Source organism: Numida meleagris, chromosome 22, assembly GCF_002078875.1.
Source record: "Numida meleagris isolate 19003 breed g44 Domestic line chromosome 22, NumMel1.0, whole genome shotgun sequence".
In the NCBI taxonomy this organism is placed as follows: domain Eukaryota; kingdom Metazoa; phylum Chordata; class Aves; order Galliformes; family Numididae; genus Numida; species Numida meleagris.
Window position 1 is genome coordinate 2846771 of NC_034430.1, and position 25050 is coordinate 2871820.

Genomic DNA, 25050 nt, shown 5'->3' on the forward strand with positions numbered 1-25050 from the left:
GTCTGGGGCTGGGTTGGGGGCTGGAGGTGCCGCCCCGACCGACTTTGGGGTCAGCCCCCACACCCCGCTGCCCCATGCCCCGCCCGCGGGGTGCCCGACCCGACGGAGCGGGGATGCTGCGGTCAGGGTCGCGGTGCGCTCCCGCAGCGCGCGGGGCAATGTGTGTACCCCCCGTTCCCCCTCCGCCCCACGGGGCCGTTATTCCATCCATCCATCGCAGCGTTCATCCCAGCGTCTGCTCCGCGTTGGGACGCGCAGCCGGTGCCCGTGGGATGCTCGGCGCTCCTCTCCGGAGCGCACAAACTTCAGCGGTTCGTTGCGATCTCACCGTGGCTGAAGCTGTCGGCATCGCGCTGCTCGCAGCGGGGGCTCTGGGGGGGGCATCGCCTTCGGTGTCAGGTGCTGCGAGGCAGCGGGCACCCGCTGCTCGGCTCTGTGGGATGTGGAGCTACAGACGGCGCCGAGCTGCTCCTCTCCGTCGCATCGCTGCATCCCCGAAGCTTCGATGCGGAGCTGCTCCCCGGGGTGCCCTGCTTGTGCCCCCCAGCCCCACTGGGGGGGCTCTTCTGGCAGCGCCCCGGGCGTGCAGCAGCAATAAAATATTTGGCTTTGGAGAATTCCCTTAGGGGAGGTTCCCACAATCCAAGAGCTCGGAGCGTGGGGCTTCGTAGCGGCCCCAGGACGGTGGCTTTGGGGTGGGCTCGGCTCGGGGAGAGGGGGGGTTGGGTTGGCCTCTCCGCTGACCCCGCATTGTCTGCGCCGAGTGAATGGGAGCGGCCGCGTTCCCTTTGTCGGGTGCTGGGGTCGGGGAGCGGAACAAATGCGGCGGCGTCGCCTGTAACGGCCGCGTCCTCATCACGGGATGCTGGGGGTGATGGAGCTTCGCATCCCTGCGCCGGGACGGGACCCCGGGGACTGCCCTGGGTTGGGGGCTGTGCTGCAGGCAGCCCCTTCACTGGTGCTGAGCATGGGATGGGTTGATTTTTTGCCCCCCCCTGCCTTTTCTGCTGCGTTGTGAGGGATCATTCCCTTGGCTGCTGTGACATTCGCATTTCTGTGCTTTTCATGCCATGCTCTGTGCTGCTGAGCCCTGGGGCTGGTACCGGGGTAATGGTGCAGACCCCTCGCAGGGTCCCCACATCCCAGGATGCTCCAAAAGCTCCTGCTCGTGCTGCTGTCCCTGGGATGCAGCACCCTCCTCCTGTGCCCCCGTTCTCATCTCTCTGTGTTCCCCTCTCCCCAGCAGCACCGGGACACGGAGGATTTTGCTGCCCGTGGGGGTGAAGCAGAGCTGGGGGATGTCAGAGCTCCGGGCTGGACGCGGTGCTGTGCTCTGCCTCTGGTGGAGGCTGCGGTGCTGTTTTTTTCCCCCTCACTCAGTGCATCTGCTTTGCTTTTGCTCCCTGTTCCGACGCCGGTGCTGCCCTTCCCGGTTGTTTTCCTGGGCTGGGGGCGGTGCTGGACCTGCCCCGCCGTCCTGGTGAGTCACCTCCTGGCCCGCGCTGAGCATTTTTTCCCTTATCCAAACTCAGGCGAACCTTCCAAGTCTCAGCTTCCTGGGGAGCGTTCCCCGCTCGCAGCCAGCAGGATCCAAGCCCTGGAAATCAGAGGCTCTGACCCCTTCCCCGGGCATCAGCAGCCTCCTGACCCCCCGGCCAATGGGGCGGTGTTTTTCCTCCAAATCGGGTGTATTCCCCCCACTTGGCACCAGGAGGGAGCTTGTTTTGCTCACGACCATTTTTCAGCATGGTGCACAGAGCCCTGCGAACCACTTCCCCCCCAGGCTCTGCTCCCCTTGCTTGCTGGTGGCACCCCTTAAAGATTCCCCCCCCCCAGGTGTTTGCACGGTAGCCACAAAGGGGTTAAGCAGCAGGAGCAGGTAAATCCCTTCCGCATGCTCGGAGCAGGGCTGGGGAGAGCCTTATCAACACAGCCCTGCCATCTGCCTGCTTAAACCTCCATAAATAAGCTTTTTAATAATCTATTATTAACATGCACTGTAATTGTCTTATTAGACATGTCTGGGAACCTTTCGTTGCTGCGTGATTAAATGTCACATTCCCAGCCCTCCTCCTCCTCCTGCTCTCCCAGAGGCAGCCGGGGGCTTTGCTCTGCAGCTGCCCCTGGGCCACTGCTCCTGTCCCCACATTTTGCCCCACACCGTGGCACTCTCCCAGTCCCAAAGCTGTGATACTGGGGAACCCGAGGCTTTTCCCTGCAGGGCGAGGAGGATTCCCAGCGCTTCCCCCCCCCCAGCCCCGGGCTGATTGCCTCCTTCTTGGCAGCCTTCAAATAAACCCGTCCTGGAGACAGAGCTCTCTCTTTCCGCTGCAGATGGCCTCTTGGAGCCCCGCTCCGCCGCCGCCTGGCAGAGCTGCTGTTGGTTTCAGCGCTGGGATGCATCCGGGTGAGGCCCGGGGAGGTGCTGGGCCCTGGCACAGCTGCGGGGCATCCTGGGGACATGGGGCCGAAGGGCGGCTGTGGGCAGGAGGAGGAGGAGGAGGGTGGGGGCTGGCAGGCACCACGGGGCACTTCCCCACTGCTGCTCCCAGGGCGCTGGTGTTGGCGGAGCTGTTTCCTGGTGCACTCGCTGCGTGGGTCCAAAGTCCGACGCTGCTGCAAAGCTCAGGCTCAGCCCCGTTCCCACCCAGCAGATTGGGGGCAAACAAAACCCCCCCCCCCCCCAGTGCTGGCAGTGACCAGCGCTTTTCCTGCTGTGCACCGCGGGGTGCTGAGCCCTGGCACTGCTCGCGGGCTGTGCCGTGTCCCCAGCAGCAGCCTGGCTTCGCTCAGATCCCGGCTTGTGTCGCCTCCTGCGGGGAGATCGGGTTTGCACGCCCACCCGAAGCAGAGCCCACGCGTTGCGGTGGCTGCGTGTCTCCGAGCCGTCCCCCTGTGCCCGACCCCCCCCCCCCACCCAAATTTGGGAGCTGACTTCTCCCTGCCCTTCGGGCGCTGTGCCGTGAGCGGCCGCCGCCGCCAGAGGGAGCGGGGACGCGGCGGCCGCTGCAGCAGCGATGTCCCCGTGCGTGGGGACCCTGCGCCCCGCGGGGTGGCACAACCCGTCCTGCGTGGGGCGTGCGGGGCTGGAGCTGGAGGATGCAAATATTGCAACGCTCCGAGTCGACGCTTTGTGATGTAGCTTGAAAAATAGCGGGGAATGGCCTGTCACCGGGTGGCTGTGGCTGCCTCACCCTTTGGTCTGGGAGACCCCTGTGTGTGCCAGCAGGCCGATCTGATTGCCTGGACCCCACTGTGTGCGTGAGCTCTGGTGTGACACCATTAACTTAATGAGGGCTGTGGCTTGAGCTGCTGTTTGAGCCCCTCCACCTCGACAGCACGAGGGGACTGCGGTGACCTGATCGTGGTAACAAGGCTGCTGTCCCCATGGCTCTGCTGGTTTGACCGAGGCAGTGGCACGGAGCCCCCGGGCTGTCTGAGCCTCACGTGTGTCCCTGTGCCACAGCCATCCACTACAGTGATCCCAATTAGTACAGATGGGAGCACTCCCTGCTCCAGCCCAGTGCTTTGCCTGTCTGCATCCCATCACTGCAGCTAGGGTGCCGTGGGGGTGATGGCATCGCAGGCATGAAATGCTGTGTCTCAGCTGCTGCCCGGTGAGGGGCCTTTGGGGGCTGCCTGGGGTCTTCCTGTTGCTGCTGGAATCCGATGCACTGAAGGAGATGGAGCATCGTGTGGTGGATGAATGGATCGCGGACAAACAGCGTTTCCTTGCTTGGATGGACCTGGAGGTGCCCACAGGGCTGCACAGCTGGGGATGCTCTGTGGGGTACAGCCTCCTGTATGAGGCTGGTGTCTGTCCTTGGACGCAGGATGTCCCATATTCCTCATGGGCCCTTGTGTGGCACTGGCAGAGCCTGGGGAGTTGTTGACTGGCTGGGAACCTCCAAAGATTTTGCTTGACACGAAGTGAGAAGCCTGAGTGGTGGTGCCTGGGGGCTCAGCACCAAATAGGAAGCGTTTGCCCTGTCCTGGGCTGGTCCAGGTGCCACCTGGGCCTGCACCCATCAGCAGCATGCAGAGATGCCTTAGTGCCCCCTGCAGTTACCTGAACGAATGCTCACTGCATAATACCCAGGTGTGGCTCACCCAGCTGCATCCAGGCTGGTGGTGTTGCAGTGGGGAGGGACCCTGCTGATCCCTTTGCTCCTGCACAGGGGCAGAAGGGGCTGCAGTGCTGCTGCTGCCGCCCAGTGCTGCCTTTTCCCTCTGCTGTTCACTTTATTTTTGGTCTTATTTTCAGCCTAACAGCCTCCTTCTGCCTCCCCTTGCTGCGTGATAACGTTCCATTGATTTTTTTGTTTCCCAGCCGACAGCGGGCCCGCTTCACTCCTATGTTAACAATATCAAAGTGAAGCAGCGCATCTCCGCCCTGCGGAGTTCCTGTTTTTATCAGCATCACTCATCGAGTGAGTCCCCAGTGTGCGTGCCCAGGGCCCAGCCTTGATGAGGTCCCCACGTGGGCCCATCCTCTGCGTGGGAGAAGCTGCTGAGATGCAACAGATGGAAGAGAAAGGAGAAGAGCGAAGCTGTGCGATGGCCGGGATGCACCCGGCGCTGCCGTGCCCATTTCTCCCTCTCGTCCGCCTGCTTGCAGCAAAATGCAGGGTTTGGAAAATGCAAAGTTTGGGTCCGAGCTGGAGCTCGGTGCAAGGCCTGGCGTTGCAGTGTCCCTGCTGTATTTGAGCAACTGGCTGCTGTGTGTTTGGGAGCAGAGCAGGGCAGCGCCGCGCACGCCGCCTAGCACAGCCCTCCCCAGAGCCCCTGCGTGTGCCGGAGAGAAAACAAGGAATTCAATTTTTTGACAAATGACACAGACCATTTGCAGAGCAAACCTGGCTCCGCAGACAGCGCTGCGAGCAGTGGAAGGGAGGTATTAAAAGCAATAAATAAGCCTCTGGGAAAGGCAGCGGAGGGCTCCGGTGGCTCCGGATTTACAGCGTGCTCATACCGACACCTGGAGCTGCCAGCCTGCGCTTTGCAATGGGATTGCTCCTGCTCTGCGTGGCTCCCAGGCAGCACATGGAGCAGGGAGCCTTCCCCACGGGCACCCACTGGTAATGAGGGGCAGGAGAGGCCAAGTCACCTTTTTATTTTTATTTTTTTTTGCCATTTTTCCCCCCAAAAGAGCAGGAGGAGCAGAGCTGCCTGCCCGTCAGCCCCGAGCCTTAATTGCGCTGCGAGCAATCGATAACTGCAGGACAGGGGTTTCCAAAAGCCTGCGTTTGTTTTTCTTCCTGTGGTGCAAAAGAGGCAGCCCTGACTTCGTTAATTAAGTGACGGTTAATTATGAAAGTGCTCGTATTGCTGCAGCTCGGCGGCCCGCAAGCAGCCCCTTCCACGTTGCATTTTCCCTGTGCTGCATTGCATTCCTTCCCCAGTTCCCGTGGGGTCTGTGTGTGCTGCAGCATCTCAGCACCGGGTGCTCCCCACTTGGGGCTTTGGGTCCCAGCAGTGGGGGCTTTGCAGGTGGAAGCCATCAGGGGGGTCTGTAGCAAACCCAGATGGATGACGTCTGTGGTTGCTGGTGGATAGATGTTGTTCTCCCAGCCCCGTGCCAGGCGCTGGGGTTATCAAGCGTAAGTGACTTATTATGCAAATCCTCTGTCTTAATATCTGGCTATTCTCTCCCTGGAATTGCATTGGCTAAACCCCATGCGTTGTTGGAGCTGCTAATGTTTACGCATTAGCTTCTTTGGCTAATATACAAGGCTTCAAGTTGCAAATTGACGTTTCTTACAGCTGAGCAAATTATTTTTCTATTAAACGCAATATTTAAAATCATTTGGAGAAGCAAAACAAACTGCTGGCAAGAATCTTAATGTCGCTGCTTTCCATCTCCTTCTAATCAGCTTTTATCGGGTCCAGGAAATGAGTAAATTTTTTTTTTAAAGACATTTCTATTTTGCCAAAGTGGGCAACGGAGAGAAGCAGGGATTGGGGTTATGGCGAGATCTGATGTGTGTGATGCACGAAGCAGTGTGCACAGGGTGGCTGTTGTGTTCATGTCCCATGTGCTTGGCTCCTTTTTTGCCAGACTCCAGGGGCTTTGAAGCTACAGAAACTCCAACTGGGGGGAGAGAGGGACAGGATTTGGGGCTGGGGCAGCACTGGGCTGAGGTGCTGCAGCATGGGGCATTGTGCACCAGCAGGGTTGGGGGGAGGGAGGCAGCGGTGCGTGGACTGAGCTGCTGCAGGGAGCAGCGCGAGCTTGCAGGATGCGTTCCCAGTCCCCCGCGTCTGCTGCCTGCACGTGGGAGCTTCCTTCCAGCAGAGCCTGGAAATAGCGCAGCCGGGTGCTGCTGTTGGGCTGGGAGCTGTGTGGTGCCTCGTGCTTGCAGCAAGGGAGCGTGCAGCATCCCATGTCCTGGGTGTCCCTGGTACTTGGCTGCCCCGTCCTGGTGCGTGTCCCATCGCTGCCGTTTTCTGCTGTGGCTGGAGGGAACCTGGTGCCAGCTGGGGCTGCCAGAGGGGTGTGGGAGTGGGGAACCCCATTGCCAGCGCTCCCATGGGGGGATTCCAGACCTTGCCTTGCAGGTAAGGGCAGAACCGAGAGTGTCTTACTCAGACATACATGGGAGTGACGTTGGCTGATGCGTTATCCACAGCTCGGGGCAGCCTGCATTTGGGCACAGCCCTGTTTCTAAAGCCTCTCTTTGATTGGGGTCAATGCAGCATCGCTGTGGGATGCTGCATTGGGTCCCCATCTGCACGTCCCTGGGATGCTCCATAACAACAAGGAGAAGCTCACAGAGCGTGTTCCCATGGCATTAAACAGCAAAGGGCATCATTAACTTCAAGGCAAGAGGAACACCGCCTCGGTGCATGGAAGAGGTGGGCAGGCACGCCTGCTGCTCCGTGTTCTCTTTTCCTCCTTCCTCTGCATGGATCCGTCGTCTCTTCCCTCTCCATCCCCTGGGTTTCGGGGGCTGTCGGCTAATTTGGGCTGCTCCAGCATCATCTGGGATGCTCGGAGCTGTTGGCACCAGGCAGTCGTGCCCACGCTGATATTTTAATCCGCTCTTGCTGCTTGCTTCTCACCTCCTCCAGCTCTCGGAGCTGCTCCTTCCCTGGCACTGAACCAAGGCAGGGGCTGATGCGGGGGCTCCGTGTTTCCGCTGTTAAGTTTTTTAGGGAGCATTTGGACCCGGAGCAGCTCCCATGGAGCACAAGCCGCTGCCAGCATCCGTTGGGTGGATAAAGCCATCCCGGTGCTCGCAGGTGGGGATTTGGGGTTGCATTGAAGCCTTGCAAGCACGATGGCAAACCCTACATTTTTGGGGAGTGGCACGAGGGCAGCTGGCTCTGCCTGGACCGTGCTGGTCCCTCCCAGCACGAGGTGTTCTGTGATTCTATCACAGCTGCTGGAGGATGCTGGGTTGGGCACTGGGGTGTGGGGCTTTGGGAGCTTGGGTACCACTGTGCAGTGCGGAGAAGGGGCTGCGGGAGGAGAGCGGAGAGGATGCTCTGTGGGAGCAGGGATGGGGAATCCTTCTTTGGGACACAGCCCCACGCTCCTCACAGAGCCCTGCTGCTCTCTGGGACAGGATAAATCATCCCCACAAACAAATTTCTCCCTCTTGGGATACCCTACTCAGCAGACTTCAGAAGGAAAACGCATGCGCTTTTTTTTTTTTTCCTCCTTCCCCCAAATCACTGTGCTTAGAAATTTCCAACGCTTTAGCCTGTTTTCCTTTCCTTCAGCTAGAAAACTGTCCCATTTCTGCTTCTCCTTCCCGTTGGGAAGCTGAGCCAGGTGGCGGGCGCTGTCAGATCCGGAGATGCTGGGATGGGAAGGAGCCGGGAGCGCATCCGCACACAGCGCGGCCGTGAGGGGCTGGCACAGCCCAGCAGCACAAATGCTCCTTTTAGTGAGGGGCTCTGAGGAAGCGGGCAGGCTCCTCTCCTCGGCTCTCTGAATGGCAGAAGATTTGCTTTCAGTCCTTCTCAAAGAAGTTCTCCCGTTCTTGTGGTTCTAGGGAGGAAACAAAGCCTGGATGCTGTAGCCCGAGTGCTCCCTGGTGCTTTGAGCAGGAGGGAGAGGAAAGCTCAGTCCTGTTCTCGTGTATGTTAAGTGATGGGATGAACAATTCTGTGCATATCTTCCAGGTTTCTTTGCAGCGGTGGGCTTGGCAGCCCTGCTGTTTTGGGGCTCCTTGCAGCAGGAGGAGATCTGTGGGGTCCCCGCCCTCCGAGCCCACATACCCCGGCAGTGGGGAGGATTGGACAGTGTAATTTGGGGATAAAATACAAAAAAAACCGACATAGAAGTGGTGTCACCCTGACCTGGGCTCTGCTTTCCCACTGTCCCATTCAGGGGATGTTTGCCTTTTTCTTTCTGTTTGCTCAGAGCTTTCCTAATGTGCTTGCCCTCACCTGCCCAGGGGCTTAACGATCCCTGAAGCCCCATACTTGTATTCAAAGTGACTTTAGCAAAACAATGGGGCAGTGTTAACAAGGCAGCATGCAGCAGCTCCCCAGAGCTCCTTTTCCTATGGGAGGATGGATGGATGGATGGAGAAGGGATGGAGGGGGATGGATGTGGAGCCCTCAGGACCACGAATGTGCAGCTTTTGGCTTTGGTGCAGCTTTCAGCTTTGCTCTTTGCAAAGGGAACAAAAAAACTAAAGGTGCTAAGAGGTGGCAGCCTGCAGCTGGGAGTTTGGCAGTGGCTGCTGCACGAGGTCTCATTTGAGACTTGGCACTGCTGTGGCAGCAACGCACAGATCTGCAGAGCTCACGGTCTAAAGGCCAAAGCAAGGTCTGTGCAGTTGTGGGTTCTTGTGCAATGGCTGCAGTCAGTGCTGTGTGGTGGGGGAAATTCCTGTTTTAGTAGCAAGCCTCTGGGAAGCGAAGCTGTCGTGACCTTGCTCCTGCGCTGCAGCTCGAGTTGGGTCATGGATTCGTTGCAGTTGAAAAGACCTCTGAGGTCAGCAGGTCCAAAGTCAGCTGTGACCTCCCTGGGGCTGAGGCCTGGCAGCTCGTATCATTGCATGGGAGCTGAGGGGTGGAGGCAGCCGATGCATTCTGTTGGCAGTGGCTGGAGATGCACGGGGCAGCTTTGCTCCCGTGTTTGCAGGAGTGGGAGCGTGGGGGGATGCCCTGGTGCACCCCGATATTTTGTAGGGTGCAGCAGCATCCATCCCAGCTGGGCTTCTGGGGAGAGAGCAGCTGCTTTCCGGGGCTGATGTGTCTGTGTGTCTGTCTGCAGCGGGCTGCACCTTCGAGGAGGACGACGACCTGAACCAGTGCGAGTACAGCCAGGGTGAGGACGATGACTTTGAGTGGGAGCTGGTCCACAGCTACATGGTACCACACCTGACGGCCGACCTGCCCCACGGTGAGTCCCGACCCCAAACCTAGAGCTGGGCACACGCCTGGGATGGGAATTGCCCCTGGGTTGACTGGGGCTTGATTTACCCTCTGTCTCGTGGTTGGGGTGCTGCTGTGCCCCATTGGCAAAGTGTGATGAGCTGTGTTGGTCCTCAGCGCGGCCCTGGGGATGTCACAGCTTGGGGACATGGGACTTGAGGCTGTGCTGGGGGGAGGTGAGCCCCCTCCCTGGGCTCTCCTTGCAGCAGTGCCAGGATGGCACCCCAAATCCCTCCTGAAAGCCACATCCAGCAGCGCGCTGCTGGGGCAGCTGCCCTCTTCTCTTTCCTTTCTGCTGTATTTTGTGGTTAGTGAGAAACTCCCACCTCCAGGAGTCATGGGAAAGGGAGAAGTGTGCTTCTGGCTCTTGTGATATGGGCAGAGGCTCGTGGCTGTGAGCTGCAGGCAGCCCTGACATCTTGGGAGCTGTGAGAGGAGAAATGCAGATGGAGATTCTCTTCTCTTTTAAAATCACACTGCTTTGAAGCCACTCATTGTTACTTTGTGGATCCAGCTCCTTGCTTTGATGGCTGGGATGGGGGGGCTGCTGTGAGCCCTCTCCCTGGACAGTGCCCTGGGTGACATTTGGGGGCTGGAGGGGAGTTGGAGCATCCTGGGCATCCAAAGGAGCCCTGTGCTGCAGGAATAATTACAAAGAATGGAGATAATTGCTCTAAACTGAGCTAACCTAATTTGTTCTTTGATGGGGCTTTTACCTGGGGGCAGCAAGACGGGAAGCAGAGCTGGGGAGGGGATGCTGGGGGTGGATGTCAGAGTCTCAAGCCTGTAATTGGGGTTTCTGCTCAGTTTTCAGCTGCAATTTAAAAAGCAGCAACAAAGCGTACCAGTTGAAAGCCAGGGGGCTTGCAGGTGGCTGAGGGGGTCGGGTGGAGAACATGCTTGGTCCCGAATCTGGGGCCGCTTGCTTTGCTCGAGGATGCAACTGTGAGACAGCGAAAAGCACTGAGAGGAATGCAGGGAGCTCATCTGATTATCCAGCTGAACCTCAGCACTGGTGGGGACGGGGATGCAGCCGTTGCGGGCAGGATGCTGGGGCTGAAGCCTGCAGCGTGGCATGGTGCAACCCCTGGGTGTGCAGGGGGAAGGGTCCCAGCCCCAGCTTGGGTCAGCGAGCGATGGGTGGCACCCGGGGGGTGCTCAGCCCCTTCCGGGGGGCCCCCCCAAGGCGGCCCCCAGCAGGAACGCCATCGCTCAGCACCAGGATCTCTCCGGGGAGCACTTCACAAAGGAGTCTCGTGGTCTCGGATTAAAATGAGTTTTTCTTGGAGATGGGCCAGCTTCAAGGAGCGCAGGATTTATTTGAGCGGATGCTGGCTGCTGGCCACCCGCCTCTACCTTTTCTTCCCCTTTTCTTTTTGTTTTCTCGCTGTGTTTGTTTTTCCCTCTCTCTTTCCATCTTGACTCGTCTCCCTCTTTCTCATAAAGAAGACGGATGGGTCTCTCCCACGTTGCAGTTTTGCTTTTTCAGCTTGTTTGTGGGCTGCAGCCCTGTGGCTGCCGTGCTGCTCTGCCCACACTCGGGCTGAGAGTGGGCTGGGATTGCCGGAGTAACGCTGGGATCTGCTGGGTGGAGCAGGTGCAGGATGGAGCACAGCTTTTTGAAGGGCTTCTTTCGCTAGGTTTGCGTTGCAGAGCGTTAAAAAGACAAGTTTTCCTTCCAAACTCAGTGCTATTCAAAAGATCCCTCCGTGGAACAGTTACTTCCCTGCTTGTCTCTTCTGTAAATCACACGCTGAGCCCTGAGGCTTGGAAAACTGACCCTGATTGTGGCTCCCAGGTGTGGCACCTCCGAGCCCCCGTGTGATGGTGGGGTTGGTGCTGGGGCTCTCTGGGGTGATGCTCAGGGCAGGAGCTGGGTGCTGCTGCTTGCTCTCCATTTTATCCCCTCTCTGTGGTTTCCTTGGGATAAAAACTGAATGAGATGTGAGGCTGAGGGGGGAGCGGGGCTGGGCTGCTGTGTGTGCTCCCAAAGCAGCTGGTTGGAATCTGAGGAAGGGCTGATGTCCCCAGATGGGGAAGCGAGGCTGGGGACCTTGCACAGGGACTGGTCCTGTGCCATGCACAGACTCTGGGGGCAGAGGGGATTTTGCAGCTCGGACCTCAGATGCTCCTTCCTGACCACTTTAACCTGCCAACGTGCTGTTTTTCCCATCGGGAGCACAGCCAGAAACTTATTTCTGTTTTCATTTGAAACGTTATTTAGCGCTGTTGAAACTCTTCTGTGTCTCCGCAGAGCGCTTGGACTTCTCCCTGGAAGCCCACCTGAAAACTAAATTAAATTAAATTGCCGATGTCCTCCCAGGCAGAGGGGCTGCCTGTCCGGGGGGGCTGGCTCGTTACTCCCAGTGACGAGGGGAGGTGACAGCCCTGAGGGCTGGCATGTCAATTAAAGCCGACCTTACATTGGATGGAACGGGGGAGAAAGGATTTAACAAACGAAGCACGGCATCGATCAAACCGCCTGCACTAATGGACTCAATGCCATTGGGGAGGGGGGATGTGGTTTCCTGGGGGGCTGCAGCCACCCTGGTGGGTTGTGTCCCCCTTCTGTGGCTGCTGGAGATGCCCATTTCGTGTGGGGTTTGGAAATAATTCCCCTGCTGTGCTTTTTGCAGTGGGTTTGGCTGTGCTGCCTGCGTGAGGACAGGGCTCCAAAAACGCAGCTGTGATGCTGCACTGCACTCTGAGTGGCCAGCCCTGTGGCTCTGGGATGCTGCAGGGCAGGGATGCAGCCTCTCTGCCTCCTGGGCTCTGGGTCTGCTGAAGCAGTTAGGATAATTTTTAATTACAAGCCCTGTGGGGCTGCACAGTGCGCTGGGACCAGGCGCTGCTGTCCCCACGTGCTGGCACTGCCCCACTGCTGCTCCTGGGGGCACCCAGCTGAGGCCGTGCTGCCTTTGGAATTGGGCTGCATTGAATAACAGCTGGAAACACACTGAAATTTGGAAAAATACCTGCAAAAAAGCTCAGGGGCTGCTGAGGGATGATACACCCACCCAGCCTGTTGCCTGAGCAAGGAGGAGCTGCCAGCCAGGGCTCCGTGTTCAGTGGTGATGCTGCAGTAGCAGTCCCATCGGACACAGCTCAGTCTTTAAAATAACTCCTCGGGGGTCTAATTTTAGTTTCAGCCTCTTTATTTTTCACGTCCTCTGGTTTTATTCGTGGGCAGGAGGGAGGGCTCTGTGTGCTGATGAGAGCCTGGAAAGTCAGGTGGGCTGAGGTTGCTTTTGGAGGTGTCCCATGGGCAGCGCGGTGTGGGCTGGGGTTGGCTCTTGGTGCAGTAAATAATTTTGCTGGGGAAAAAGGAAAAAAAGCCATGACAGCTACAGAAGGAGTAGCCACGTGCTGGTGCTGGCTTCCTCTCTGTGAAAAGCAGCTGCGTTACCTGAGAAAACAAGTTTATTTCACCCTGAACATCTGCCTGGAGGGGCTTGGATGCTGAGTGGCAATGCAGACCTATAGATATGGCCCCAAATTTGGGGGTTTTTTTGGTGATTTCTTTCCTCTTTTGGCCACTGCCCCACTCCATCCTGCTGGCTGCAATCTCTAAGGATGTGATGGAGGAGATGCTGCGGTGCAGCACAGCCTTTCCACAGGCGCAGATGGGGCCACCCATGGGTGCAGCTCCTGCGCACGTGGGTGTCCCTGTGCCCTTGCAAGGCTCAGTTGGTGCCCACGGAGCCACTTGGTGGGAGGACAGCGCATGGATTCACGTAAATTAAACAGCAGTGGGAGCTATTAATTATTAAGGGGCTGCTGTCAGGAAAACAATGGTTGACTTGGATAAATGGCCTGGCTTTGTTAGTTACAGCGTGTGCCGTTATTAAAGTGGATGGAATATTAATGATCTTGTCTTTTCTGGGCTGGGGGGCTAGGGCTGGCCATGAGACCCCGGTGGCTCCGGGACTCCTGCTGCTCCATGGCAGGGTTTTGCAGCACAGGCTGCAGGGTGGGTGCTGCATTTTGGGTATCTGTCCTTAAGGGTGAGCATCACCCTGGGGTGAGCGTCGGTGCCGCTGGTGGCTTTGGGTCACAGCAGCACCTGCTGGTGGGGGACCCAAGGCTCTGGGGATGGGGGCAGCAGGATGCGGGCGTCCCGGTGGGCTCGTTACGCTGATGAGTGCTTTTATCCCTGCGAGTGCCTGCTGAGCACGGTTTAAAATCAGCAACAACTGCGTGCTCAATGATACGAGGGAAATGGGAATTAAATGGGCCGGGTCAGGGTGGGGGCTCGTTGCTGGAGCTGTGGGCATTAATGGGAAGCTGCAGAGTCTGCGGTGGCACTGAAGCCATTAAGGGCTTGGTGGCACGTGCAGTGGGATGTGGTGTCCTGGGGTTACCCTCTCCCTCAGCCTTTCCTCATCCTCAGGGTCCCCCCGTTTCCTCCGTGTCCTCACCCCAGGGCCGAGGCCAGGCACGGTTGCACGCTCTCTCTTTTCTCCCCTTCCCTCAGGCTCCTACCTGATGGTGAACGCCTCGCAGCACGCCACGGGCCAACGGGCCCACCTGCTCTTCCAGGCGCTGAGCGAGAACGACACCCACTGCCTGCAGTTCAGCTACTTCATGTACAGCCGCGATGGCCACAGCCCCGGCACCCTCAGTGCCTACGTGCGGGTGACGGGGGGCCCGGTGGGCAGCGCGGTCTGGAATGCCTCAGGGTCCCACGGCCGCCAGTGGCACCAGGCCGAGCTGGCTGTCAGCTTGTTCTGGCCCAGCGAGTACCAGGTGAGTCCTCCCCGTACCCGGATCCCCCCATCTCTTTCAGACCCCGTGTCGTCTGCTGTAAATGTGCCTTAAAATCCCTTTGCTCAGGAGATGGGGCCAGCTCCAAAGGCTCGGTCCTGGGTTAGGGGGCCGCTCCGCTGTGCCTGACCCCTCTGTTTGGTGCCACAGGTCCTGTTTGAGGCGGTGATCTCCAGTGAGCGCCGGGGCTACCTTGGCTTGGATGACATCTTACTCTTGAATTATCCGTGCTGTGAGTGTGGGTGGAACTTGAGGGTGCTGCTGAGTGGTGGGAGCTGCTGGGCTGGGATGCTCCTGGGGACTGTGAGCGCTGGGGTGCAGCCTGGTGGCACCTGAGTGTCCTGTTGTCACCAGGGTGGTGGAGGTCGCATCTCCTTGGGCAGCCCTGCCTCCATCACCAGCAGCTCCCACGTTGCTTCAGTTGTCACAGGACCTCGGGGAAGTGCAGGCTCCTGCAGGGATGGAAGTCCTACCCTAGGAGTATCTCTGTGGGCTTCTTGGGAGGGACCCAGGGCTGGGCCACGCAGATGGGACTCGATCCCATCCTTCACTTGCAGGAAGCTGCCAGCTGCGAGCTTGGCTCCAACAGGGCGAGTTTGGGGGCTGCAGTGGAGACTGGGGGCAGACAGGAGCCTCCTTAATTCTTTTCTTGTTCCACGGCAGCGAAAGCCCCCCACTTCTCCCGGCTGGGTGACGTGGAGGTGAACGCGGGGCAGAATGCCACCTTCCAGTGCGTGGCTGCAGGCAAGGCCGCCGAGGCGGAGCGCTTCCTCATGCAGGTGAGATCCGTGCGTGGCGAGGACTGCGCCCTTGGGGGCCCACGTCTGGTGGCTCTGAGCACCACGCTGAGCCCTGCTCACACCTCCCTCTCCCCGCTGGGCAGAGGCAGAGCGGCGAAGTGGTCCCCGCTGCCTCCGTGAAGCACATCAGCCACCGGCGCTTCCTGGCCACCTTCCAGCTGGACGAGGTGTCCAAGGGCGAGCAGGACCTGTACCGCTGTGTCACCCAGTCCAGCCGCGGCTCGGGGGTCTCCAACTTTGCCGAGCTCATCGTGAAAGGTGGGTGCCCACTGTCACCCCTATGCGCTGCTCTCGGCTTGCTCCTGATTCCAGGGGGGTCAGAGGACTGAGATTGCGTTAACTCGCTGCAAACAGGTCAGCACGCAAAGATTCAACGTAAAACTGGGAAACTGCCTTTCCTGCTGGCCTTCGTTCGTTGATTCTTGATTGCGGTTGGAGGGAATTCATTCATTCCGATGAAATTTTGTGGTACCTTAGTGAATGCCGGGCAATGCATCTTCTAAAAATAAGACTTGGTCATGTGAAAGCCTGGTGCTTCCAGGGCTGTTAGAGAGATGCAGGACATATGGCGCAGGCTGAAATTTAAGGACTGGATTGCGTTCTCCAATACTTCTGTTCCCTTACCACAGTTCTGCTTGTCCTCTGGGCAGGCATGCTCCAGCTTTGGGATGGGGTGAGATGCTCCAGCTGCTTCTCCTCTCTCTTCCAGAGCCCCCAACGCCCATCGCACCCCCCCAGCTGCTGCGGGCTGGCTCCACCTACCTCATCATCCAGCTCAACACCAACTCCATCATCGGCGACGGCCCCATCGTGCGCAAGGAGATAGAGTACCGCATGACCTCGGGGCCCTGGTCAGAGGTGCACGCCGTCAACATGCAGACCTACAAGCTCTGGCACCTGGATCCTGACACAGAGTATGAGATCAGCGTCCTGCTGACGCGCCCCGGTGAAGGGGGCACAGGCAAGCCGGGACCCCCGCTCATCAGCCGCACCAAGTGTGCAGGTGGGTTGGCTCCTTTCTGGGAGCTTATTTTATTGTTTTTAACCAGCCAGGCCTTGCTGCTGCTGGTGGAGGGGATGCGATCCCTGTCCTTGCGGGCGTTCCTTTGAGAGCGCTGTGCTAGCAGCATCCTTCCTTCTGAGCTTGAAAGCAGCCACCAGGGCGCAGGGATGGGCTTGTCCCTGCATTGTCATCGTGCTGGTGACATGGCAGCAAGCTGGGACCTGCCACCCCTGTGCACATTGTTCCTGTGCTGTCACACCAATGCATGGCAGGAGTGGGGCAGGACACTGCCGTGGGGCTGGGACATCCTGGGACTGCAGCACTGCAGCTCTGGCTGTGTCCCTGACCCTGAGGGGCTGGCTTCTGACATCAGTGGAGGAGCAGACCGGGAGGTGCAAACCCCTAACAGGGTGCTGCTGGCAGGAGCATTTCTCTCAGTCAATTCTTACAAGTACTGCGGGTAAGCCTGGGTTTCATGATTACCTCCAAGCTGATGACGGCCGCTCTGTGTTCCATTTCCAATGGTCTCCATCTCCAGTCCAGTTTTCCAGTGCTCTTCTTGTGTGATACAAGCATGGATTTGACTCCCAACCTAGCACATGGTGGGATTAAGCAGCCGCTGTTCTTCTACCTGAGAAGTGGCTGCGTTTTGGTCACCAGCCCCACATCCTCCAGGACGTGCCAACCTGCATTCTGCAGCATCTCTGGACCAGCCCGTGGTGGCAATGGGCATTGCAGGATCTGACCCAAAAGGACCCTGGAAGAATCTGCTTAAAGGATAAAAGCATCCTGCCCTGGGGCAGCAGAAGATGCCCCATGTTGTCACCCGTGTTTGACACTGTGCCTGTGTCCGTGCAGCTGTGTTAGCAACTGTGAGCACCGGTGGCTTGGTGCTGGCACTAATTGCATGGATATATTCAGCGATGTTGGTGCCTGCAGACATCCTCGTTAGCTGAGCTCTTGCTGAATTGCTATTCATATCTGTGTGTGTTGGCCCGGGGATGCTGGGCTGTCTGTTCCCTACTGATCATGTAAATACACTGGAATAAGGAGATGGGTTCTTGATGGGTGAAGAAGATGATGGGTTGGTTGCTGACGGTGATGGGGGTGAAAATCTTTGTTCTGTTAATGATGGTACAGGAGCTGAGTCCCTGAACCAGCCATAGAGGAGGCTCAGGCAGGGAGTGCAGGCAGTGAGAACATTCCATGAGGAGGACATCTGGAGCATCCAGTGAGGTTGCAAATACATTCTGCAGCCCTATGCTGCCCAAACTCCTCCTTGGCACAAATCCCATGGGAATTTGCAGCGTGGACACTCCCAGAGGATCTTGCCCTAGAATGGGCTGAGACCTCAAAAATTCACTCTCATCATCCTTTAGGTTCTGAGAGGAATTCACTGGGGCTAACACAAGCCCCCCCCACATGCGTACTATTGACAAGGGTGCTTGGCTCCTCCTATTTATGCAAATTAAAGTTAATTTTTTTTACTCACACTGTCCTATTGAGAGCTTGTCACTAGCTTGACTAGCTTGTCACTAGCTGCCATCGCAGCCACACTGTTGCAAGCTGCTCTGAACACTGCTGTGCATCGCTGATGCTCCCAGTGTCCCATTCACGGGTGAGGAGGAGCAGGTGCAGTGCTGGTGGCCTTGGGAGTCACAGGATGGCTGAGGTGGGAAGGATCCATCTGGCCCACCCTGCTCCAGCAGGGGTTACCAGGGCCACATCCAGCTCATCTCCACGGGGGAGACTCCACAATCTGGGCAACACGAGGCAGGCTGTGGGGCAGCAAACTGGCACCCGTTGTGAGCTCAGGATTGCTGTCTGTGCACACCTGCCTTACTCCCACTCGATGGAGCCATCCCCTCTGTGCGACCCAAGCAAGGCGAGCGCGGCTTATAGCTTAAACGTTTCGAGTGAGGTGTTTTGATTCCGCTCTCTCCCCGGCAGAGCCCATGCGTGCCCCCAAGGGCCTGGCTTTCTCCGAGATCCAATCCAGGCAGCTGACGCTGCAGTGGGAGCCGCTGGGCTACAACCTGACCCGCTGCCACACCTACAGCGTCTCGCTGTGCTACCGCTACCTGGTGGGCAGCGGCCTCAACCAGACCTTCCGCGAGTGCGCCAAGATGGAGCGCAACGCCAACCGCTACACCATCAAAAACCTGCTGCCCTACAGGAACATCCACGTCAAGCTCATCCTCTCCAACCCCGAGGGCCGCAAGGAGGGCAAGGAGGTGACGTTCCAGACGGACGAGGACGGTAGGCTCACGCCTCCTGTGGCTTTGGGATGAACGCTGGGGGTTGGTTGGGTTGTGATGGGGCGGCGTGTCTACCCCGAGAAGTCCCCATTTCAGCCGTGCCCTGTGCAGTGATGCCCAGCTCAGCTCCTCGTGCTCGTGCCCGGGTGAGGAGCCCTCGTTTGTCCCATACTGTGGAGTTAAAGCCTAGCAGCAATAGCGATGATTAAAGCAATTAATGCTTTGCGCTTAGGTAACTCCTTTCGTCTGCGGAGCTCGGGCTGATTAATTTGGCTTTGCTGGGTTTCTCAGTGAGCACTGTGAACTGGAGGTCAGCGTGTTCCCAGCGTGGCTTTGCTCAGCTTCCCTGTGCTTTTCTCCCATTAACTTTGCATTTGAGGGATGTGAGTTGCACACGTGAGCTCTTCGTGTACAGTCAAGCTGTTCCTCTTCTCCTGCCTTCTGGGACCCAGCGCCCCGTCCAGAGGCACCAAGAAAAGGTGCATACCCTTCAAGCAAACGTAGCCTGGGTCTTTGGTCCCCCTTTAACCTCTAAATGCTAAAATCAAAGTGATTTCTCCGTGCATCCCATCAGCACATTGCGTCCTTAGACCTGAGCCTGCTCAACCATGGGCACCCAGCTCCGTGCTCCTGATTCTTTTTTTATCTCTAATTGCTTCAGCTGTTTTCACTGTGCTGTGACTGCTGCAGCTGCTTTCTTATTGTATATTAATACAGTAGCTCCAGATGTTTTTTTTTTTTTTTTTTGCTATACTGTAATCACTCCAGATGCTCCTCACTGTACATTGATTAACCGGGGCTGGCTGCCCCCCCTTGGATTGAACTTGGTACAGCGAGCGTTTTCCATCCCAGGAGGAATCAACACGTCTCTGGGGTGCATAGATACACTGCAAATGTTACATGTGGGTTTGGCCCAGCTAACCCTATTCAATTTATCTCTATTAGATATTTATCTAAATTAGCTAATGACAGGATGTGAAGCTCAGCTGCTGCAGCTCCTGCATTTCCATGGCCAGGGCCATGTGTCTTTGAAAGCTTGCAGGGGAGCAGCAGTGGGTGCCATGGCTCTGCAGCCACCTCACTTTGTGATGGGGACATTCCCACCTCACTCTCTCTATCTCCATGGGACTGGAGTGTTCCCTGCTGCTTTTTAAGCAACCAGACCTGATAGGAACGGGCTGAATCTTTCCCCCTCTGTGGCTGTGGTTTGGTGATGATGATCTGAGTTGCCAGGACTGGGTAACGAGCAGCCCCATGTGCGATTAAGAGAAGATGGCAAAGACTCAGTAATAGAACGTTTTGATCGTGTGTTATTTGAATCTTCTGTGCTTTGTTTGCATAGTCTGTTTGTGCATCACTGGTGCTTCTCTAGGTAATTACAGGCCTGTCAGGCTCACTTCGGTGCCTGGCAAAATTATGAAGAAGATTACTGTGGGAAGTTATTGAGAAACACCTGGAAGGCAGTGCGGCATTGGTCACAGCCAGCACGGGTTCACGAGGGGAAGGTCCTGGTTCATGAACTTAATCTCCTTTTATGGCAAGGTCACACACCTCGTTGACCAAGGAAGCAAATTGATGTCATCTCTGGTGGGGTTCTGCAGGGCTTCATTTTAGGGCCAGTGCTTCCCTTGGCTTTCCTTCCTTCCCTCAGCTCGGCACCAGCAGAGCAATGTGTTGGTGCTGCAGGGAGCCAGCTCTTTGCCCTACTGGCTGCAAACCAGAATAAATACAAAGAGATACATGTGCACGGCAGAGGGGTTTGCACACTGCTGGGAGCTGTTGTGACCAACACCAGTCTTGTCCCAGCGCGTGCACCAGCGTGTGGTCCCTGTTGGCATGCACACATCCCCAGGCGGTTGGAGCATTTCCCAAATCAGCAGAGAATGGTGTTGCAATTAGCACTTAGAATCACTGCAGAGCACGTTATCCTGTGGTGGAGACAAGAAGCAGGCACATTGCTTCATTCCCTCTGAGGTCAAGGGCGCTAAGGAGAGGGATGCTCACAGCTCCTGGCAATGCGACCATGGAGGTCCTCATCCCACAGCCCTGGGCCACGTGGGGTGGTGGCTGTGCATCCCCCTACCCTGCCCACGTGGTCCTGGCACGCTCTGTATCCTCAGGTGAGCACCCTGCATTTGCTTTGCAGGAGAAGTACGTATTTATAGGTACACACATTCCTGCCCTAAAGATTTCCAGGAATTTAATAAGTGCCTTGTGTACACGTGTAGGACGTGGTGCTTCTGATTAAATTAACTTGTGAATCAAGTGGAAATTGTGTATTTGCATGGTGGGAAGTGAACGGAAGGAGATCCCTCTCCCTTGGCCGTATAATTAAATCTGTACAAAAGCTGCAAAAAAATACATAAAGGGAAGATGGGAAGAGCTGGCATCTGGGTGGAACAGGCACGTGTGAGGTTGCGTGGCTCCACCTGCCCGGACCCAAATCACAGAGCTCTGCAAAGCTGTGCTGAGTGTAATGCTATTGGTGATATCTTGCCTGGATTGTGTCCCATCTGAGGGCTGTTCCCAAGGTAATGGCTGCTAATGATGGTCCCTGCTGTGCCTCCAGCATCCTGGTCCCACGTGGACTGTGGTGGTTTTCTGGTTTAAGTGGGTTTAATTGCTCCTGAAATGAGGGGTGTGATTTTTTTCTCAGGCACTAAAGCTTGCAGCAGATGCTGCTGCTTGGGAATAATGGTCTGGGCTGAGCAATTGCCTATCCTGCCCTCCTTAACAACCCCCTTGGGTCTGGGGTGGGGAAGGAGAAGAATGATAAAAGAAAGCCATAGTAAATAGTGAATATCAATCCTGACACCTTCAACTTCTGTTATTATTTGTAGTTGTTGTTGATGGTGGTGTTAACAAGTGGGGAGAACTGGGGCATGTTAAGGCTCTCTGCTGAGGGGGGAGGAAGGCTGCATTGGGGGGGCAGTGCCAGCACCCAAGCAAACCCCGGTGGGACTCATCCTAACCCGTTTCCTTTCCCAGTGCCTGGTGGCATTGCCTCCGAGTCGCTCACCTTCACCCCTCTGGAAGACATGATCTTTCTCAAGTGGGAGGAACCGGTGGAGCCCAATGGCCTCATCACGCAGTACGAGGTACGTCCTGAGTCCTGGCACCCCTGGTACCTGCAGAATTATCAGAGTGCTGCAGGGAGGAAGGGAGCGTGGATCCAGCCCACTGAAATCCTCCTGGCTGTGGGGTTTCTCTCCTGGGTAGCCCTGCTTTCAGTGCCAGCGCTGCTCTCCAGCAGCAGCTTTTCCAAACACATTGCAACTTACCTCAAAACGCAAACACCGACATGGACGATCCATGTGGGTCCCTTCCAGCTTGGGGTATTCTCTTCTGTTTTATGACATCTGCCTTCCCTGTACTCCTGCTCGCTCATGATGCTCTACCCTGTCCCTCCAGATCAGCTACCAGAGCATTGAGTCCTCTGACCCAGCGGTCAACGTGCCCGGCCCGCGACGCACCGTCTCCAAGCTGCGCAATGAGACTTACCACGTCTTCTCCAACCTCCACCCTGGCACCACCTACCTCTTCTCAGTGCGTGCCCGCACGGGCAAGGGCTTCGGCCAGACGGCGCTCACCGAGATCACCACCAACATATCTGGTAGGTGCCGGGGAATCTGGCTCTGAGTGCTGGGGCTCTGAGGTGATTGCTCCTCTGTGTGGGTGTGAGGGTTCTCCTCCTTGCTTTGGGGGTGCTTCTGTCCTCAGGGTGATGTTTGTGCCGTGCCAGGGGTTGGGTGACGTGCTGTCCCCTGGAACATGGAGCCCATCCCAAGGCTGGAGCGTTTGGGTCTTGCTGAAGTTGTATCCTGTGCTGTCTACTGGGCCTGTGGCTTTAAGTCCCTCACTGCAACCCCTAAGTCCTCTCCAAAGTGCAACGCTTGCTCAAGACCTGGGGGATTTTTGCACGTGCCTCAGTTTCCCCCATGCAGGTGCTCGGGACTGCTGCTCAGTCCTACGTGCTCTCTTTGCAGCTCCCACCTTTGACTATGGGGACATGCCATCACCCCTGGGCGAGTCGGAGAGCACAATCACGGTGCTGCTGCGGCCGGCGCAGGGCCGGGGTGCTCCCATCAGGTAAATGGGGGCTGCATGGGGCTGAGGGGGCACGGTGGGAAGGGCAGGGCCATCCGTGCAAAGCTGACCTGCATCCTGTGCCCTCCGCCTGCCCAGTACCTACCAGGTCATCGTGGAAGAAGACCGGCCCAAGAGGATCAGGCGGGAGCTGGGTGGGCAGGAGTGCTTCCCAGTGCCACTGACGTTTGATGATGCCATGTCCCGTGGCTCCGTGCACTATTTTGGGGCCGAGCTGCCTGCCAGCAGCCTCACCGAAGCCAAGCCCTTCACCGTAGGGGACAACCAGACCTACAGTGGCTACTGGAACCCACCACTGGAGCCCAAGAAGGCCTATCTCATCTACTTCCAGGCCATGAGCAACTTCAAAGGGGTGAGTAGCTGTGCAGCTCTCTGGGTCTCCTTGGGGACGCTGGTGTGTCTAGTTTGCCACCAGCTGCATGGGATCCCAGGGGTGCTGGGAAGTGGGGCTTGCTTTGGGTCCTTCTGCTGGCTGCTCACCCTTGGAGCCCCATGCTGTACTGTCTGGGGGCTGTCACCCAGGGCCGTGGGGGCATTTTGGGAGCACAGCTGGGTGCTCTCCATCATCCCCTCTGGGACATATGTGTCCCCTGCCTGGGCCTGGCTGCTGATGCTGAGGCTGGAGGGGTCCAACCTCAGCTCGTGCTGCTGTGGAGCAGACCCACTTTCCCAGAGGCTAATCCTGGGGTAGAAAAGGACAGTTTAGGACTCAAGAGCTGTCCACACATTCCTGGGCTACCAGTTCCTTGGCTTTCTGGCACCAACACCTGGATCCATCTGTCCTGAGCTCTGCTCCTTGTCTGGGCTGATTTCCTCCAAGGACCCGCAGGAGACCTTTACCATCCTCACGTGCTCCAGTAGACCCTCTTCCAGCTGGGACATGAGCTGCCAAACACGAAGCAGTGGGACTGTGGCAGCATCCCCATCTCAGCTCCTGCATGGCTCCGCGTACTGGCTAGCAGCTCTTTTTTTGCAGGGAGGGAGATGAATTTTGAATCCTTCTCCACCGGGATCTTTCACACCTCGCTGGGTTGTAATTAGAGCTGAGACAGGCTGCTGCATCTCAACTCTGGCTCACTTGGGCACTGCTGGATGATAACTGGTGCTTTACAGCCTTCCTGCTGGGAGCCAATGGGTTTGCCCTGGCTGCTGTCAGACATTGAGAGAAAGCTTCATCCCAGCTTGGGTTTGCTGTGGCTCTCGGGCCAGCTGGACCACAAAGCAGGAGAAGCCAGATCTGGAACTCTGTGGGATTGCAGTGCTGTGCCAGCTGCCCCGGGCACTTTGCGTGGGCAGATTTTGGTGTTGGGCTGCACGGATGGAGCAGGTTTGCGAGTGCTGGTGTCCCGAGGTGCTGGAGGAAGCTCAGAGAGGAGAACTGCGAAAACAGTGGATTTTTTCTCGGACGCATCAAAAGATGGAATGTTTTAGCTGAATTCCCAGTGCAAATGCTAAGATTATTGGACAGCTGAGCTTGAAGCCATCATCATGGCAGCATTAGCGGGACATGCAGAGCACCAGGGATGGAGTGCGAAGACTTTGTTCAATGACCTGGGATGCTTTGGCTACAGTCTCTAGCTTACTGGTGACCTGTGGATCCTCCAAGAGCTCCATGGGGACCTTCCCTTTGCACACCACCAAGCTTTGTTGCCCCATTGTGCTGAGAGCGATGGCCTTGGTTAAACCAAAGGTCATCATCTGGGGACAGATAATTCAGCAGCAGGTGCTTCAACAGGAATCAATTGGAAACTCCTTCAATTTGAGGGCAAAAGCATCAGCAAGCCAGGCTCGCATCCAGCCAGCCTCTGACTCCCCATCTCTTTCCTCTGCAGGAAACCCGGCTCAACTGTATCCGCATCGCCCGCAAAGGTAAGCTCCCTGCTCCTGGTAAGCTCCCTGCTCTCAGCAGCTATCCCAGCCAGATTTCTTCTGCTGAGGCTGTGGACCCAGAGTGCTGCCTTGAGATCAGGGAGTGAACGATGGTTCATTACAGCTCAGTCTCATACGGCTGGGAGGGAGTGTGGTTGGTGCTCGCTTTCTTATGTATTTAGTTTTTCTCTTGCTAGAATTTTGCTCTGATGCTGTTATTGTAGTGGCTGTTGTAGGATGGGGGCTGGTTGTGCTAGATGCTGAATGCAGGGAGCTTTTAATTGGGGTAACAAAAGGTCCAAAGGGACCACATCATCCCCCAGGGATCGAGAGGCAGAGGGATGTGCCTGAGGCACTGCAGATCTCCAGGCAATGTGCCTGGTGCAGAGTGAAGTCCCTTAGTGTCTCAGCTGGGATAAAACATGCAGAGAGCTCAGAGCATCTCGTGGGAAAAATCACAGGGAAGAGATCTGCATGGTGTTGGGCTCTACTGTTACGGCATCCTTTGCATCCTCTGCATGTGAAAGAGACATGGCACAGCACATGACGTAGAATTCACACAAATGGATGCAGTGATGCTTGTGGGTCCTTTCCAGCTCAGGACATTCTGTGATTCCATAATTACACATGCAGGGTGCAGCAAGGCATGTCTGCCCATGGTCTCAACATTGTCACAGAGCATATGCATCCATCTTGGTGCCCAAAGGAGCACTTCTTTATTCTCCCTGCCTGTGTTTCTTCCCACTTGACGTTGTCACTTGGTTTAACATCCATTGCTGTGTGGGAGGCAGAGGAAGGTGCCCAGCCCTGGCTGGGGGTTACAGGAGGGAGCTGAGCACTGAGCCCCTCGTGCTTT

At 57.0% G+C, this 25050-nt stretch overlaps 1 protein-coding gene across 1 annotated transcript in view; it reads left to right on the forward strand.

Annotated features, from left to right (window-relative positions):
• The window catches only part of PTPRU (protein tyrosine phosphatase, receptor type U), a 44449-nt gene continuing 21670 nt past the window's right edge, over positions 2272-25050 (forward strand). The window contains exons 1-13 of the mRNA XM_021375270.1: positions 2272-2407; positions 9233-9361; positions 13868-14139; positions 14308-14389; positions 14821-14936; positions 15041-15215; positions 15667-15960; positions 17911-18219; positions 21207-21316; positions 21630-21831; positions 22205-22307; positions 22404-22677; positions 24158-24194. Of these exons, the coding sequence (XP_021230945.1) occupies positions 2335-2407; positions 9233-9361; positions 13868-14139; positions 14308-14389; positions 14821-14936; positions 15041-15215; positions 15667-15960; positions 17911-18219; positions 21207-21316; positions 21630-21831; positions 22205-22307; positions 22404-22677; positions 24158-24194 (2176 nt within the window). The 5' untranslated portion in view covers positions 2272-2334. The remainder of the gene's footprint in view (positions 2408-9232; positions 9362-13867; positions 14140-14307; positions 14390-14820; positions 14937-15040; positions 15216-15666; positions 15961-17910; positions 18220-21206; positions 21317-21629; positions 21832-22204; positions 22308-22403; positions 22678-24157; positions 24195-25050) is intronic.